Here is an 18,954-nt window from a genome sequence, read left to right on the forward strand (position 1 = left end):
AAGGTCCAAAACGTGACAAACAGAATAAATTAATTAGTTATTGCTACTGTGTAGATCACAATAAATGCTTGGTGCTCCATCATTTAAATAATTATTATGAGGTATTAATGTTAATATTCATAAAATGTAGTCCAAATCCACTACAATATCTGAATACCAAAAAAGAAGATAAGGACATAAAAGTACAGCATGTACACAATGCCAGCCAATGGGTGTAAGAAATGGATTTTTAAAACACCACTCAAAAGTAACATAACAGAGTCAAAATCCATTTTAGTGGCACTGCCATATGTGTCAGGTCTCTCTGAACATCTTACTAGAGTATTTAAGACACATGACATTAACACCTACCACAAACCATACAACACCTTAAGGTACCTTCTATGTATTGAGGACTGACCCTTGGATGAGAAGCACAGACACTCTGTAATGTTCCATGGCCTAAATGCTTTATAGGATGCTACTGTACACTTTAAAACTGTTGAGGAAGGCAGTCTGAAAAATCAGGGGTTTTTTTGAGGGGATATTCATGTCAGTCTGCCTTCAGACCAACATTTCATTGAAAACCTTGGCTAATTGGCCTGTTGTAAAAGTGAAACCTTAATAGTGACAGACTCGAGCTGTTCAGTGCAGATGGGTAAACCTCCAGTGCCACCAAGCATCATGGCACTGACATGCATTTTTCACTCCTACTCTCACCTGATTGGCTGGTTATTTGACTGACTGTCAGGATGACTGATGGTGTTGGTGCTCATTTCCAAGGTAACACACTGATGCCACACCTGAAAGCTCCCCAATCAGCATTTCTCATGAACAGAGTGAGCAGGACAGTATTGTGTTCATCTATCATTCTGTAACTGCTGCAGCTCCCCAGGGTCTCACATTTCACCTCATACAAATGCTACTGTCACCTGACATGTAAGCTTCTATGACCTTCTCATGTAGGCTAAAGGAAATCCATAATAACCTGCCTACTAAAGGATTGTCATCATCATACACCACCTCTGTATTTTCAGTAGCTATGCTTTATGAATGTTTTTTTTCAGCTATTACACTATTTCCCACAGTATCCACTTTTTCTCCTTAATATTGTAGCCATCACATTTGAATTAAAGTGAACAATCTGAAATGTAAAGCTGGCCTTTCAGTGGAGGATTTAGGCACTAAAATAGAGATTGCTGTATATGCACATCAGATTTTGTTGATTTAGCCAATAAGCGGAAATATGACATGCAGAGAGCACTTATCACAGCCTTTAATGATTTCATTACATTGGGGGGTCAAGGTGTTGGACATTTAGTGTTCAATTTTCCTGTTGGATGTGGAGGTGTCAGCCTGTCCACAGTTTGCATTTGACTTTTTTTTTTTTTTTTTTTACTGCAAATGATTGTAAATATAAACAAACAAAAACATAAATAAACTGGATGGCAACACTTATTTTCCAGTAAATGGCAAATAAAATTGAATAACATTTAAGCTGCAGCAAGACTCCAAGAAATTGAAGCTACAGTATGAAACTTTTTAAAAATATTTTTGTTGTAGAAATCAGCTAAAAAACATGAAATTAAAAAGCTCTTGGCTGCTCATTTTGCTCTTTTCCAGTCATTTAATGTTTAATCTTGGGTACCTCTAGATTATCTTGACACCCCTCATAACTCCAAATAGTCTGTAATTATTTAAGAATGATGAAACCAGAGAGCCTCTTCCTAAAAACAAAAGGACAGTTTGTGAATGTGCACAACTCTTGTTGCTGGTGTTGTGTCACAAGTGAACAGCACAACAAACCGCAACAGCATTAATTAATATGAATTTCTCCTCCATAGATAGGTAAACAATGGTATATGTACCGATGAAAAGAGATGTGTAACACTCTAAACAAAGTGGGTAATTGAGAAACCCCATATTTTAACTGGCATAATGCAGACATAGTAACTTCTCCAGCCTTAAAACAATTCTCTCTAAACTTTTTAAACTTACCATTAAGTCCCACTGAGTAGTAGAAACATCACTCCCTTTCAAGTAGGTCCAAGGTCTGTAAATCCAACTGGTGGTCGCTGCGTCTTCCCCCACACGACCACATACAGTCCCAGATTAGAAAAATAAATTCCAACAGGTGGTGTAGCACCAACAATAACATCATGATGGTTAACCAGCAACACATCACATGCAGCAAACACCCTGGCCTCAAGCAGTCAAAACAAACAGGTACTGTGGTCCAGGGGAATCCAGTGTTGATCAGCTGATCATTCACCGCCGTATGATTATAACCATTCTAGGAGATTCTTAAACTATCACTTAAGACTTTATTTTGTGTGAAAAAAAATGACTTGTGAACCAGAGTTTGCAAGACTTGTTGCTTCTGCATAGAAGTACTAGAACATACATAGACCTCATTTTTTAGCTTTAGGTCACGTTTAAGATGATAATTCACTGTTGTAACATTGTAGATAAGTTAGAAAACAAGGAAAAGTGCCACAGGCTCTTTAATGTGGAGAGGTGCTGTCAAAGCCTCCTGTGACCCAGACTCATTAGCAGAACTGGCAGATATTATTCCATATTCTAAAGGGTTATAAGCCAGATTGGCCTCTAACCAGTCAGAGATTTTCAATTATTTGTGCTTGATCAGTAAGTTTTATTGTGTTTACATATATTGTAATTTCATAACAACTAATCTGGAGAGGGCAGCAAGGTGGCACGGTGGTTAACACTGTTGCCTCACAGCGAGAAGGTTCTGGGTTCGGCTTGTGTGGGTTCTGTCTGGGCACTCCAGCTTCCTCCCACAGTTCAAAGACATGCGGCTTAGGTTGATTGGCGTCTCTAAATTGCCCGTGTGAGTGTTTATCTGCATGTCAGCCCTGTGATAGACTGGCATCCTGCCCAGGGTGGACCCCGCCTCTTGCCCTATGACGGCTGGGATTGGCTCTAGCCTCCTGAGGCCGTCTTCAGGATAAGTGGTATACATAATGGATTGGATGATTCTACATGTCATTTTTGTACGAATGAAACATATGTATGCAATTACAATTTCTGAACTTTCCTAAAACCAGCAATCTGAGAATCCCATCTACTTCTGGCTGGCCAGTTTCTCAAGCTCACCTATTTTAGTCCTTACTTTAGTCTCCTGCTTAACTTGGACCTGAGCAAACTGTCAGTGTCATTTGCCACTGAATTTTGCCTATATATTTCAATATACCACAGGACAAGGCACAGTATCATTTATTTACAAATACTGTATATTGTTCTGCAACACTCAAGGACAAGGCTCCTGTTCATTGATGGATCACTACTACTAGACTACTACTACTAGTTGCAGATCTGATCAGAAATCATTTTAACCTTTCAATGAAAACATAACCTAACCTTTAATAACAAGCGTCAAGCTTAAACGGCTGGCTCTTCGGAGTATTACGGTAGAAGGCGGGTCTTGTTGGAGCGTGGCCGGTTGGGCGTGTTTTTGTCTTTGTGTATATGTTTGCTGCTGCACGGCAGCACAGCGGTGGGAGCAAAGTCGCAGACGCACAGAGAGAGCAACTGTCCGCTGCAGGAGCGGTGAGCGTGTCCAATGCGCACAAATTAAACCATCTGTGTGACTGCCAGGGTTTCCCCTCCGGTCCTGTTGGATTTACTGTGACATCTGCTGCAGCTGCAAGGAGATAGACTGGAGGCGGTAAAGCCACTGCCGCATGAAGGGCAGGAGCGGAGGTCTGATTCAGCGGAGTCAGGGAGGCGTACTGTAGGAACCCCGTCCGGACACCGGGACCTCGCCCGGCCCCACCGCTGCGCTGAAGATCAGCGATGGTCATAGATGCCAACCAGGTACCAACTATGGAGGGTGAAGCGTGCCTATGCACTGTAGAGAGATTATGGTGGCCCTGTGATTGTTTGTCAGCGCTATCCCGTGTAATCCCATTAAACTGCTCTGAAGGTGCGACTTTATTCCATATTGTTAAGTCACTAAATTATTAATCTATTGCTTTAATGCCATTTTATTCATGACAGTTTTTTGACATTCCATGTCGCACCAGTAAAAGCCTGTGCTTCTTTACCCCATAAGTTTTTAATTTGCTTTTATATGTATTTGTTAAATTATAGGAAAAAACAACAATGTTAATATTTAATCTTTATTCTTTATATTTGCTATGTTTCAAAACATTTTTCTTTGGATATTGAACTTGAGAATAATATAGTTTTAAATGTATCACTTTGGGGTGGCATTGTGGTGCAGTGGTTATCGCTGTCACATCAAGAAGGTTCTGGGTTCGAGCCCTGGTCGACCTGAGGCCTTTCTGTGTAGAGTCTGCATGTTCTCCCTGTGCCTGCGTGGGTTCTCTCTGGGTACTCCAGCTTCCTCCCACAGTCCAAAGACATGCAGCTTAGGTTGACTGGTGACTCTAAATTGCCTGTACAAGTGAGTGTGGGTGTGTGTGGTTGACTGTTTACATGTCAGACTGGCGACCTGTCCAGGGTGGACCCCATGCCTGATGTCAGCTGGGAGTGGCTTCAGCTCTCCCGTGACCCTGTTTAGGATAAGCATTATAGGTAATGGATGGATGTATCACTGTGAACTTAGAAAATTTGTGATGTACCTTTCTGATTTGAAACTGATTTATATTTTTTTCTGGGTAGACCAAAGAGGAGAGCATCACAGTAGTCCAGTCTGCTGGATATAAAGGAAGGGAGCTCTCAGAGAGATGTGAATGATAGATTATGGATTGACTGGTGACTCTAAAATTGCCACTAGGTCCACGTTCACACTGCAGGCTGAAGTGGCTCAAATCCGATCTTTTTGCCCAAATGCGACCCATATCCGATTTCCTTATGACAGTGTGAACAGCACAAATCCAATTTTTTTCAAATCCGGCCCAGGCCACTTTCATATGTGGTCCTAAATCGGATACATATCCGATGTTTTGCAATGCGACTTCAGTCTGAACGGCCAGGTCGCATTTCATGCGATTTTTATGTCATTGAAATGCAGCAGACGTCACAATTCTGCGCTGGAGGAGGCGAGGCCATAAGCAATATTTGTGCTCTCCTTCTTCTTGATATTCTTATTATTAGTTCTTTATTTTGATTGCACATTAACTGGTACATCGCTACGCACATGCTATCACGAGCCGCATGCATTTTTATTTTTGCAAACACAGTACGCTGCGTCTGACGTCACGTCCTCTTCTGCGCATGTGGGTCACCTCAGGGCCGTATAGTGGGTGTGAGGGTGTGTGGTTGTTTGTATACATGTCAGCCCAGTGATAGACTGGTGGACCCCGCCTCTCGCCATTAAACTGAATGGGAAAGTGTGTCCAAACTGGTAGTGTACACTCATTTCCTGGAGACTAGAGGTGTGAGGATACACTTAGTTCACAAGACGAGACAATATACTATATTGGGTTCGTGAGAATGAGAAAAGACAATATTTTAACACTTTTTTAAAGAAATCTTCAATGACAAAATGTTTAACTGGAAAAAATGTATTTTATTCAACTGAAAGCCACAAAATGCTAAACAACGTATGTGCATTTTGAAATCTTTTAAATTAATAATCTTGTAATGACTACTTTCTGAGTATGAATTATCATATGCAGTAAAATACAATAATATGCAGGCACTATAAAAGGCTTTGCCACAAATTCAATTACCTGGTTTCTCTCCTGTATGATTCTACATGAGCCTCTTCAGACTTTATAATTGTGCATGAACTACACATGAGCTTCTAACTGAAGCTGTGTGTGACCTTCTAGGGTATTTTCACCCTCACCACACTGCACAGAAAAGTGACATCATCCAGTAAAGGCGCTGCGTTGACCAATCACGTATGGGGAATGACTGAGATGTGGATGCCCATGGGAAGAAGACACTTTTGTTTACATTGTTAGTATGAGCATTCGCTGCTATTCACTGGTGAATTTCAGCCACAATTAACACACCATAATGACACACCATGCATTTTCATCAGTACTGGATGAAACAGTTTTTTTTTTAATGTATTTTTTTATCTATCAATACTATCAATCGACACTAATTTCAAATTTCTCCCTAATTTATTTTCAGCCACTAGAGGGTCTAGTGAGACTCAAAACAAACTGACACCATAAGCTGCTCCTAACGGCTCCTTGCCCCTTTCATCACATCCTCTTTCTTATCAGCGATATAATCCATAGATGCCTGGTTGTGACAAACTATACAAAGTGCAACCTCCAGCCTGAAGCTAGTGTTAGCTGACTAACGAGTAAGTTCAGCAGTCCATGGTTACTGCTAATGTGACACAAAGCATGAACTTTCTGCAAATCTTGCATTCTCTGAAATTACAATCATGCTAATTAAACACAAAGGGAAAACTGTGATAGTGCTAAGTCACCAATGTTACCAAACAAAATGGTGTTAACAAAATAAAGAAACCTATTAGCTTTAGATGCTAACATATACAGAAGTAAAAGCGCCACATCGGAGTCAAATTTGAGTTCTTTGGCTGCTTTTAACACCTTAAATCTGAAAAAGCCAAACCAACGTTAGCCCTGGTTTTTGCTCTTTCTCTGTCACGCTCTCTCTGTGTAAAATAACTTTTAGTTGCCAAGAGCTCCCTCATGGCTGGCTGTTAGATATGACTACTTGCTGTCTGAAAATCACTTCTGTAACTTGTGCTAGGTGGCAGGTGGGCCTGATTTACGGACCGTACTTTGACATCATATATGTGTGCAGGCTTGCATACGCTCATGCATATTCAAAATTCATTTCGTTTCTGTGTCAATCATGCAGGTTCATGCAGACTGTGTGTGTGGCTTAGTCTCTAAGTGAACGAGGAGAGAAGGAAATACAGTGGGGAGATGAAGGGAGGAGCACGCTGAGATGGAGAATGGATGGAAGGCAAAAGCAGCCAGGAAAGTGAAGAGGAAGAGGAAGAGAAAGAGGAGGTTGAGAGGAGAATGAGGAAAGGATGGGGGCAGGACAGAGGAGGAAGGAGGCTTCTCCCCTGTGTTTTCCTGCTTTAATTTGTTTTGACAGCACCTCCACTGGCTCAGGCTCTGAACAAGCCTTTATGTTATATTGGAGTGAGAGAGAAACTAAGTATTTCTTCTGTTTCTCTAACATGGTTTAATTGGTGAGACTGATGTACTTCTCTAGTCTCTCATCATGCTAATTATCCAACACCTCTAAAGAAAGTCACTTTCGGCTTTTCCCGTTTTTAGGGGTCGTCACAGCGAATCGTCACACTGACGACTCTCATGTTGACATTTGGCACGTTTTACGCCGGATGCCCTTCCTGAGGCAACCCTGATTCGAACCCAGGCCGCAGCGGCGAGAGCGCAGACATAAGGATACATTGACCTTGACCTTTGACCACCAAAATCTAATCAGACAGACATCCACTTTTCAGTTAATTTGGTGTTAATCTTAAATGAGCAAAAACCTTGATGGATAAAGCTGATGATATTCAGTAATTTTCCTAATGTCAACAAATCCCATTCATAGACCCAAACTAACCTATGTGTTTCATAGGTTAGTTAGTGTTTCATAGGCCTGATATATATCTTAATCATTTATATAGAGCCCCATTATTGTCCAAAGACAATTAAAAACACACCAGTGAGCCCCACTTTTGCACTCAGATATATTCCTTCATCACCATGAACACACACTGTCGTTTATTTTGAGTCAGTTGTGCATATAATACAGTCCTGCTGCTACCAATACCATACTCTCTTGAACAACAAATGTGCATTAATCCACACAGGAACATGCCTGAGTAAAATTATACAGGGGCCTATTTCAAGAAGGCGGTTTTGTCGAAACGCAGAGTTTGTTAACCCCGAAATGAGGGAAACTCGGAGTTTTCGGTTTCAGAAATGGAGGTAACTTAAACCCGTGAAAGCGGGGTAAGTTAAACCCGTTTCACAAAGAGAGGTAATCTAAACTCAGAGTCAGTTACTATGGCAACTTACTCTGTGAACCTAACCTGCTGGCGAGCAGGTTTTGTTCGGGAAACTCAGTTCAGGTTTGAACTCTGAGTTTGTTAAACCGCCTTCTTGAAATAGGCCCCTGCTCCCAAGCAGGTTAGGTTCACAGAGTAAGTTGCCATAGTAACTGACTCTGAGTTTAGATTACCTCTTTTTGTGAAATGGGTTTAACTTACCCCGCTTTCACGGGTTTAAGTTACCTCCGTTTCTGAAACCGAAAACTCAGAGTTTCCCTCATTTCGGGGTTAACAAACTCTGAGTTTCGACAAAACCGCCTTCTTGAAATAGGCCCCAGGTGCTGCCAAACAAACCTGAGCTACACAACCTCCTCTACACCACGGTCACATGAAAAGAGGACAGACTATACAAGCACAGAAGAAGCACAGCCAAGCAGTAAACTGAAACACACAGCTATGAGTTTCCATCATAACGGTCCAGGTAAAAAGCTTGGATGCTTGTGGATGGATAATTAGACAGTAGGATGGCAGGTCTAGAGAGACAACACTGTGTTTACTTCTGAATCTACATGTAGGTCACATGTTGGAAATAGAAGCAGCATGATTTAAAATTGGTAATCTTGTTGGCTGTCACATATTAATGTAATCGGAGCAGGGTGCTGGGACACAATAATTCCCAAAAGCCTGATGCTGGCAGATGTAATTTCTTCACTCCATTGTTCAGGGCTTTTTATAGTCGCGTGGCACGCGCCTAACTCTGAGTCAAACATCTCAGAGTTGATTAAACCAACTCTTTTCAGCTGTTCTGAAACCGAAAACTCCGAGTTTTCCAACTCTGGGTAAGTCAACTCAGAGTTCAGGTTTGAAATTTGAGTTTGTTAAGCCGCCTTCTTGAAATAGGCCCCAGGTCAGCTATTTTGGAAAATTATCATTGTTAGGTAAAAAGCAATGCTTTACTTAGCAAAGTGTCTAGTTAAACTAAATTTCCCACAGCATTTGGGTTGTGCAGATTCTTTCAGAATGATGTTTTCAGAGGTAAGCATGTTTTTCCACTAAGTAGCAGGCTAGGAAAACAATGCTATATTGTTATACTTAATTTTGTTTTATTACATTTTTTGTTACAAATTATAACACAATATAATGAGTACATTTGTTTATTTTAATATGTGTAGTCTTATAGAGAATGTGAAGTTGTCATCACACCATGACATATGAATTTTGGGTGCTGTAAATGCACCATTTTGCGAGTCTCATGCACATTATCAATCATAGATATATACACTATATACATCTATAAGTTAATTTAAAACAATAAATAATGTCCCATATAGCTACATATAATAGCAGATGCTTCAACTATGTACAAGCATCCCCTTTACACTTAATTTATGCTCGCCGTTCACAGCCATGCGCCCGGTGGTGCGTGCCAAAAATTATATCTCAGTTTCTTCCCCCGAGCCATCACTCTGATTAACACGTAACCCATGACAGTATGACTGGACAATAGCTCTCAGTGAAATACCTGTAAATATACATTGTACAGATTATACAGATCCGTGCAGGTTTCTACTTTTCAGTATTCAATTTTTTACTTTTAGTTTATCTTGCTTCCTAATGAACATTCCTTTGTTTGTTTGCATTGTTTATTGCCTGTTTATACTGTTTATTTCATTTTGTTATACTACACAGCCTTATGTTGGTATATTGTTTACTTGCTCCTTGCTGTTGCCTTGCATGGGGCACATTACACATTGAGAGCTGCTGATTCTGATTCTGAGCTTGTTTATGTAGTGTAGCTTAGCACTTCTTGATGATTACTACTCCCAACAATTAATTTTTTGCTTTGCTACTGTAACTACCGTTTCAGAGTTTTTTTTATATAAAAAATGAATGAAACTTAGAAGAATAATTTTTACCAATTTTTTTTTAAAGATTTACAACTTAGTAGGAATCAATGGGCCTGAAGCTGAGAGCCAGCTGGGGTAGGGAAGTCAGAAAGTAGTGAGAGAGATTAACACAGTTTTGGACTTTTCATGTGTGTGTAACAATAAGGAAGAAATTGGATAGGATGTGACTCCTTTTTAAAATTGTAAAAGTTGCAAATAAGCTCCTCAAAATGACAGGCTCAATAAAAACTTCTCTTTTACTTTTTTCAGCAGTTCGTGATCAGAGTATTGACATAAAAATAACCCCTGTGACCAAAATCAAAGAATGTGACCTCCCTGTATTCATATGTTACAAGTGTGTGTGTTTGTCTTGCCATCCACACTATTATTTCACCTTATTACAGCTCCTAGCCTGTTTCTACATGCAGACAGAGTGATGCTTAGGCTTCAGACAGTGCACAGGTTTATGATGTTTGCCAGGCTTGAGTAACACACATATTTGTGCACATACAACACGCTCAGTGTAGTCCAACTACAGCTGTACGCATGGGTGTGATAATTTGGCTGTATCCTCCTCTCCATCAGCTTCTATTCAGCTGCTCTACTTAGACACTTTTTAGTAAGACATATTAGAGTTTCACTCTATGTAGATTTGCACATATGCAGTTTTTGGCAGCAGGTGGAAGAAGGTCGAGCAGAGAGATGGATGTGGAAAGAGCAGTAGACAAGGGAATGACAGTATTGTGACAGATAGCTTCAGGACAGATAATGGTATGTCCTCACCGTGTAGCACCCTATGGATATCATGCGTTTATGTCAGCTGTCACAGCAGTATTATACTGTTCTGTCTCCCAGCTGCTTGTATTTATTCTTATCTACATGTCACACTGCAGAATTTTCTCATACAAATGGAACTGAATACTAAAAACAAATAAATAAATAAATAAAACTGCACTTTCACAGCACAATAGTTTTGGAAAGAAACTCCAAAATTGCAACTTCAACTGAAATCTTGATATCCAATGAGTCATATAGTGACTTTATACAGACAACAAATAAAGCACAACAGTGATAGACAATAAAATCTTTATAACAATGAAATGTGAAAAGCATTTTATTATGTTATTCCATGATATATCTTTAATGCATTCTCTTTTCTGATTTTATTGCCCTGAACTGGACTGTGGCTGATTAATTAATTGAACTTGTTTCTGGTGACACTATGTCTCACTGGTTGTTGTTATGTTGAGTTTAATAATGTGGGATTCACACAATTATTTTTGAAATTTGTTATTTGGGTAAACCTAGATTTGCAAAAGGTTTATAATAATTTGATAATTTCACTTTTACTAACAAGCTCTAAAACATAACGCATTAAATGGTGGCCATTAAGCGCCATTTAGTTTATTTTTCAGCATTAAAGCTACAGTGATCAGTGATTTTTCCAGGAACAGTGGGTCAAATATTATGTGTAACGTGAACAGTGCTGCAGAGAATTATCACCATTTTGTCAACTCAAGCATTTAGTGTTTACATACAGTGCCTTGCGAAAGTATTCGGCCCCCTTGAACTTTGCGACCTTTTGCCACATTTCAGGCTTCAAACATAAAGATATAAAACTGTAATTTTTTGTGAAGAATCAACAACAAGTGGGACACAATCATGAAGTAGAACGAAATTTATTGGATATTTCAAACTTTTTTAACAAATAAAAAAACTGAAAAATTGGGCGTGCAAAATTATTCAGCCCCTTTACTTTCAGTGCAGCAAACTCTCTCCAGAAGTTCAGTGAGGATCTCTGAATGATCCAATGTTGACCTAAATGACTAATGATGATAAATAGAATCCACCTGTGTGTAATCAAGTCTCCGTATAAATGCACCTGCACTGTGATAGTCTCAGAGGTCTGTTTAAAGCGCAGAGAGCATCATGAAGAACAAGGAACACACCAGGCAGGTCCGAGATACTGTTGTGGAGAAGTTTAAAGCCGGATTTGGATACAAAAAGATTTCCCAAGCTTTAAACATCCCAAGGAGCACTGTGCAAGCGATAATATTGAAATGGAAGGAGTATCAGACCACTGCAAATCTACCAAGACCTGGCCGTCCCTCTAAACTTTCAGCTCATACAAGGAGAAGACTGATCAGAGATGCAGCCAAGAGGCCCATGATCACTCTGGATGAACTGCAGAGATCTACAGCTGAGGTGGGAGACTCTGTCCATAGGACAACAATCAGTCGTATACTGCACAAATCTGGCCTTTATGGAAGAGTGGCAAGAAGAAAGCCATTTCTTAAAGATATCCATAAAAAGTGTCGTTTAAAGTTTGCCACAAGCCACCTGGGAGACACACCACACATGTGGAAGAAGGTGCTCTGGTCAGATGAAACCAAAATCGAACTTTTTGGCAACAATGCAAAACGTTATGTTTGGCGTAAAAGCAACACAGCTCATCACCTTGAACACACCATCCCCACTGTCAAACATGGTGGTGGCAGCATCCTGGTTTGGGCCTGCTTTTCTTCAGCAGGGACAGGGAAGATGGTTAAAATTGATGGGAAGATGGATGGAGCCAAATACAGGACCATTCTGGAAGGAAACCTGATGGAGTCTGCAAAAGACCTGAGACTGGGATGGAGATTTGTCTTCCAACAAGACAATGATCCAAAACATAAAGCAAAATCTACAATGGAATGGTTCAAAACTAAACATATCCAGGTGTTAGAATGGCCAAGTCAAAGTCCAGACCTCAATCCAATCGAGAATCTTTGGAAAGAACTGAAAACTGCTGTTCACAAATGCTCTCCATCCAACCTCACTGAGCTCGAGCTGTTTTGCAAGGAGGAATGGGCAAATATTTCAGTCTCTCGATGTGCAAAACTGATAGAGACATACCCCAAGTGACTTACAGCTGTAATCGCAGCAAAAGGTGGCGCTACAAAGTATTAACTTAAGGGGGCTGAATAATTTTGCACGCCCAATTTTTCAGTTTTTTATTTGTTAAAAAAGTTTGAAATATCCAATAAATTTCGTTCCACTTCATGATTGTGTCCCACTTGTTGTTGATTCTTCACAAACAATTACAGTTTTATATCTTTATGTTTGAAGCCTGAAATGTGGCAAAAGGCCGCAAAGTTCAAGGGGGCCGAATACTTTCGCAAGGCACTGTAGCAGCAACAAGTAGGTGAACACAGTAGATTATTTAGCCAGTAAAACCCAAATATTTCTCAAATATGTTATCAGGAGCTGTTGGTGAATCAATAGGAGTTAAAAAGAGAGGGAATATTGGACTTTGTCAGTTTTCTTTTAATACCAGCTGGTAAGTTGGAGGGCTGTTGTCACTTGTTTCCAGTGCAGGTTCATTTGTTTGAAAATTTTACATCAGTGTCCTAAAAAAAGGCAGATCATTCTTCAGATATCAAGAGCATACCAAATCAAATTTAATACCAGCTGGTAAGTTGGAGGGCTGTTGTCACTTGTTTCCAGTGCAGGTTCATTTGTTTGAAAATTTTACATCAGTGTCCTAAAAAAAGGCAGATCATTCTTCAGATATCAAGAGCATACCAAATCAAGTTAACTGAAAATATGAAATTTTCTGACTGTATAGTCAATAATGTGCAACATGTAGTTTAGCTGGCTAAAGTTTCAGCCTGTGTTGCTTATGCTTTCAGACTTGGCTACAAACTGAGGGGGACACCTCAGCCCTAGTTTGGGTCGAGTCGGGTCTTAAAGGACAATTCAGGTTTATTACAACTTAGGTCTTATTTTCAGTGTTAGACTTTGTTCTCATTGGTAGTAATCACATTGTACCCACAAAGTAAATTCCTGAGATTTGGGTTCATTTTGACAAAAGAGGGGTCCGGGTGAAGAAACAGGAGAAGGCTGATGATTACACAACTTAGGAAAAAGACAGAACATACAGTCTTTACCCAGACTTTCTTACTCGGTGTGCTGTAGTTCATGAACAATGGGGGATTTGTACTAATACTTTGGGTGTGGCCACTGTGCTTTTGGCTTTACCCTCAGCAAGTTAATTACTGTTGTACATCAATTCATGTCATGGTCTTCATCTGTGGCTGACTCAGGTGTTATTCACTGTACAACTTCAGCAAACAGACAGTTGTAGCTCCCTATCAATATAGTGATGGCTGTTAAATGTCAGTTCTACAGCAGTTCTTTCACTCTTTAAATGTAGCTTTAGTTGCTGCAGCGCTCTCCCTGACTGCTTGTTTTCATTTTAGTTCCTCATCAAACAAACAGGCTCAGCAACTTAATTAAATGAATGAGTTGCTGGTTTTGTGTGAATGGATCATAATCAGTACAGGCAGCTCCAAATGCTGGAGCATTAGCATCATTTTGAATGTATGTGTGTGTGTGTGTATTGCATGTGTTAGAATCATGGATATGACTTGTTTTCTGTGTCTGGGGACTGGAACGTGGAGCAAAGGATTGTGGGTACAGTGGTTTTGGTTGACTGGCCTTGACAGAGCAAGAGAGAGAGATGGTCTGTAATTAGTGCTCAAGGCCACATTCCAAATCTGTAAATGACAGAGTGCAGGGTGGACTCTCTGTGTGTGTCTGACTATGTCTCTCACCCTGCTGCTCCAGTTTGGTCAGACAGACTCCAGTTGTTTATACAACATAGTGTCCAAACTTGCAGACGAGCAAGAGGAAGAAGGCATTCTTCCTTGTCCTCCTCCCCTTGGGTTTTTATCCTTGCTCATCCTTCTCACCCATTCAGTTTTGATTTGGAGAGCACTGCAGTAGCACTCTGTTCAGTGGCAGCCAGGTATAGAGTCATGCGGGCATGCTGATATAAAAGCTTCACAATACGTGTAAAAAAAAACAGCTAGGAGAGGATTTAATGTGGAGATTATGAAATGTCTAGCCACCGAGGAGCCTTCACATGAATATGAAGTGCTTAACTCAATGCACACAAATAGATCAAACATTAGAATGCAAACTAGAGAAATGCATTTCCTGTCTAAAATTTGTGTGGATGCTGATATGCTGAAGGATCGCCCTGAAAATGCCTGAAATTAATTGCTGAAACAGCTGAAGAATGTGAAGAAAAGTTCTTTTGTTGAAATAGTTGAGAAGAAATGGCTGAAGTTCTGTGTTGAATAATCTGAAGGATGAGATGCAATAAATACATGTAGGACTGTCTTTGAAGAGCTGAACATTGTGTGCTGAAGAAGAATTTTTCCATTCATTTGAATGGGGCAAGATTTTCAAAATAAAGCTAAATATTTCAAAAGTATAAAGTTTTGAAAACTTCTGAAAAGAAGCATGAATGTCCTTGAAGACCTAAACATTTTGATAGACTGAAATGATGCTGAAGTAGAATTTTCCCATTCATTTGAATGGGGCAAAAGTTTCAAAATAAAGCAAAATATTTCAAAAGTATGAAGTTTAGAAAAAATCTCAATAGAAGCATGACTGTTCTTGAAAAGCTGAACATTTTGATAGCTGTGAAGGTATGCTGAAGTAGAATTTCCCCATTCATTTGAATGGGGCAAGATTTGTTGAAAAATGCTAATTATATGAAAAAGTTTAAATGTTACAAACAAGAAAAATACAAGCACACATGTCCTTAAAAACTGAACATTTTGACACCTGAATGGCTTTTGGAGCTGAAAGTATGCTGAACTTATTAAAAAGTAAATATATTCCCGCTGGTCCCCAAAAAGTAGGTAAAACAAGCAGGTTTGTGGGTGTGTAGGTGTTTGTGTGTGTGTGTGTTTTGGCTTTTGTAGTTGAAAGTATGCTGAACTTATTAAAAAGTAAATATATTCCCGCTGGTCCCCAAAAAGTAGGTAAAACAAGCAGGTTTGTGGGTGTGTAGGTGTTTGTGTGTGTGTGTGTTTTGGCTTTTGTAGTTGAAAGTATGCTGAAGTAGAATTTTCCCATTCATTTGAATGGGGCAAGATTTTCAAAATAAAGCTAAATATTTCAAAAGTATAATGTTTATAAAAATCTTGGAGATAAGCATGAATGTCCTTGAAGAGCTGAACATTTTAATAGCTGAAATAGCTGAAAGTTTGCTGAAGTTGGAATTTCCCTATTCTCTTGAATGGGGTATTCAAGTAAGTATTTCAAAAGTATAATGTTTATAAAAATCTTGGAGATAAGCATGAATGTCCTTGAAGAGCTGAACATTTTAATAGCTGAAATAGCTGAAAGTTTGCTGAAGTAGAATTTTCCCATTCATTTGAATGGGGCAAGATTTTCAAAATAAAGCTAAATATTTCAAAAGTATGAAGGTTTGAAAAATTCTGAAGCATGCTGAAGTAGTTAAGTGCCAAAAAATGTACGGAATAATAATAATAATAATAAATAGTAATCTGCAAGATCATTACACATGCCCCAAAACACAGAGCAATAGTCTCCCCCACATCTCTCCTCATTAGCTGTGTCTCTGTTTCCATGCTTCCTTCTGTAGCTGTGTCTCAGACATTGGTGTGTGTGTGTGGGTACATACTCAACTGAATCCTGCTGTTCTAACCCCAAAACAACTGTGTGATTACTGTCAGTGCTGTAGTGTCATGGCCTGTCATATTACTTTTATGCATAGTCCAAGGACTGACTACTTTTTTCTTTGCAGTATCTCATTAGCTTCTATGACTTAATGCAGTCTATCATCAAGTATTTGTTTCTATCAAATTCTCAGTATCCCTGGGGTCTGCTCTCTATATTCCTAAATTCGTATCTCCAGCATCCCTTGCTATTAGAATTTGAGCCCCTCATGAGCTTATCGAGGTGAAACAACAATGAATATGTTAGTATAAAAGACCTACCACACCAGACAAATGGTACATGTGAGGGAGTGCTCATATGTATGGCATCATAACATGGTTTCTTGTAACTTGTATTAACTCGTACAACTGTTATTCTCATCTGTTTGTTTTTTATCAATTTAGCTTGGTAGCTAACCACAGTATGTAGAAAAAGTATGCCCCCATTCTTAATCCACCTACTAGACTCTCATTACTCAACTTCATTTTTTAGTGGACATCACCAGACCTATTGGACTTGCTGAACAAGTCAAAGATGAGAACTGTAGTCCAGCGTTCTAGAAGCACGGTAGGAATTCTATTTATTTGTGTTATTCCAAAGAATAGTAAGTTCTGATTTTACTTCAGAGCTCTAACAAAACAGAGGTGATGTGTGGAGTAGTGTCTAAAGCCTATCATACCATCCTGGCAGAAGGAAACAGGATTTTTCATAACAGTTAAACTATTAAAACTGATGGACATAGACCTATATAGTAAAAAACACTTTTGTTTAGAGTGGTGAAAAATCCTGCAGTCCTTCCTGTGCCTAAAGCACAAAGTTTATACAGTATGTAACAACAGATGCATAATCCCTGCTAATTTACTTGTTACTTACTATATTTCATTTTGTCCCCTTTTTTTTTTTTGCAAATGTATAAAGTCCCTGTCTCGTGCCAATAAAGCAACCAGTGATTGAGATGAATGAGACATTTGGCTTGATGACAAAATCAATGTGGATGTTAGTAAAATGTGAAATGTTTGGTATTAGAAGAAACTTTTATAAAGTAATGGGAAGAAAGGATGGAGACCAGGAGAAACAGACAGCATTTTGGAGTCCTTGTAGAAGAGCAGGTTTGCTGGCAATTACAACTGGCAACCTCTGACATTTTTTGTCCAAAATGTCAATCCTCGTCCCTAATAACACAGATTTACTACTGCCTAAAAGCCTGTGGCATATTGATGTCGAGCACTGGACCTATGCTGCTGCTATCTGTAAGAGTACAGATGCCTTTGTAGTTCTTACATTATGGGGACTGAAATATGTTAACACAGTTACATTGTGGGGACTGAATTTTAAGGTAGCAACATGTTTTAAGGTTAGGATTAGGTTAAGTTTAGGGTCACGGTTAGGCAAGTAGTGGTTATGGTTACAGTTAGGATAAGTCTACAGGAAATGAATGTAAGTCGATGTAAAGTACCCACATGGGATGAAAACACAGCATTTGTGTGTGTGAGTGAGTGAGAGTCACAGAGAGACAGACTGATGCAGATCGGCAGAGACAGAAGAGGAATCTGTCCTTTCTTTGATCTCTGCTGGGCTTCTTTTAACTTCAGCTTTATTCTGGGTCTAATCACAGATGATACTGATGTGATACATCCCTCTCCCTGTAGTGTACAGCTGTTTGATGTGTATACTACACTGGATTGCAATGGAAACATCCTCTGTTCACAAACACAACTGCCACACACACACACACACACACTCTCACACACACAAGCCTTCTATCCTCTCCTCCACAGTATCTCCTCTTCTTATCCTGGTAATCCTCCTACGAGTGTGCATAGTCTTATCCTCTTACTGTGACTCACAACTGTACACTTCTCCCCAACAGAACATGCACATGTAAGGCTGAACACATACTCAAAAATTTGCTTTTCAATTCATAATAGATTTCAAATCTGATTTTATTTACAGCTGTAGATTTTAAGCTTAGTTTAAACAATATTTTTTTGTAATGATGGCGTTGATGAAAAGTGTTAAGCATGAGTATTTCCCATATATATTGTTGGGTAAAATTATTAACAAAGTCATACTTTAAGGTTGATTCTAACATTTGATGAATTAAGAACTTAATTAGTAGAAGATTAACATTATGCTTGTTGACTAGTCAACCTGTGTGTTTACTTTGCGTATGGTAATTCTATCATAGTTATTTAGTTTAGAGCACACATAAGTTTGCTTACTTATACATATGTTACAATTATGTTTACATAGTTGAGTATATCATTCTATGTGTTCACTGAATTCTTGGCTAGTATTTACTGTGTTAGCCAACTGGAGCACTGTTTAACATCAAGGGGACTGGTTCACTAAAACACTGAATCTCATTAGATTTACAGCTTTAGCAAAGAGGGTCCACAGTTAATTTATCACCACCACCTGGTTGAAGAGGCCAGAGAATTTGGGGTCACTGGGACACCAAGGGTAATAAACAAGAGATTAGATCTAAAAGCCAACAAGAGGAAGACAACTTCAAAGGCAGGGCAATATACAGACACACACAGGCAAGACAGTTTAATTAGCCAAACGGGAAGCCATGTCACATATAGTGTAACAAAGAAAGAAGTGAGTCTAGGAATTCAGACAGTAGAATTTCCTCCA

At 39.3% G+C, this 18,954-nt stretch overlaps 1 protein-coding gene across 2 annotated transcripts in view; it reads left to right on the forward strand.

Moving 5' to 3' along the window:
- The first annotated feature begins 3,489 nt into the window (after positions 1-3,489).
- The window catches only part of dok4 (docking protein 4), a 120,520-nt gene continuing 105,055 nt past the window's right edge, over positions 3,490-18,954 (forward strand). For both annotated transcript variants that reach the window (XM_020613701.1, XM_020613702.1), the window contains exon 1: positions 3,490-3,816. Coding sequence is in view for 1 of the 2 variants with exons in the window: in XM_020613702.1 (XP_020469358.1) it covers positions 3,796-3,816 (21 nt within the window). In the remaining variant the exon portion in view is untranslated. The remainder of the gene's footprint in view (positions 3,817-18,954) is intronic.

This window comes from Monopterus albus, unplaced genomic scaffold, assembly GCF_001952655.1.
Source record: "Monopterus albus unplaced genomic scaffold, M_albus_1.0 scaffold137.1, whole genome shotgun sequence".
Taxonomy (NCBI): domain Eukaryota; kingdom Metazoa; phylum Chordata; class Actinopteri; order Synbranchiformes; family Synbranchidae; genus Monopterus; species Monopterus albus.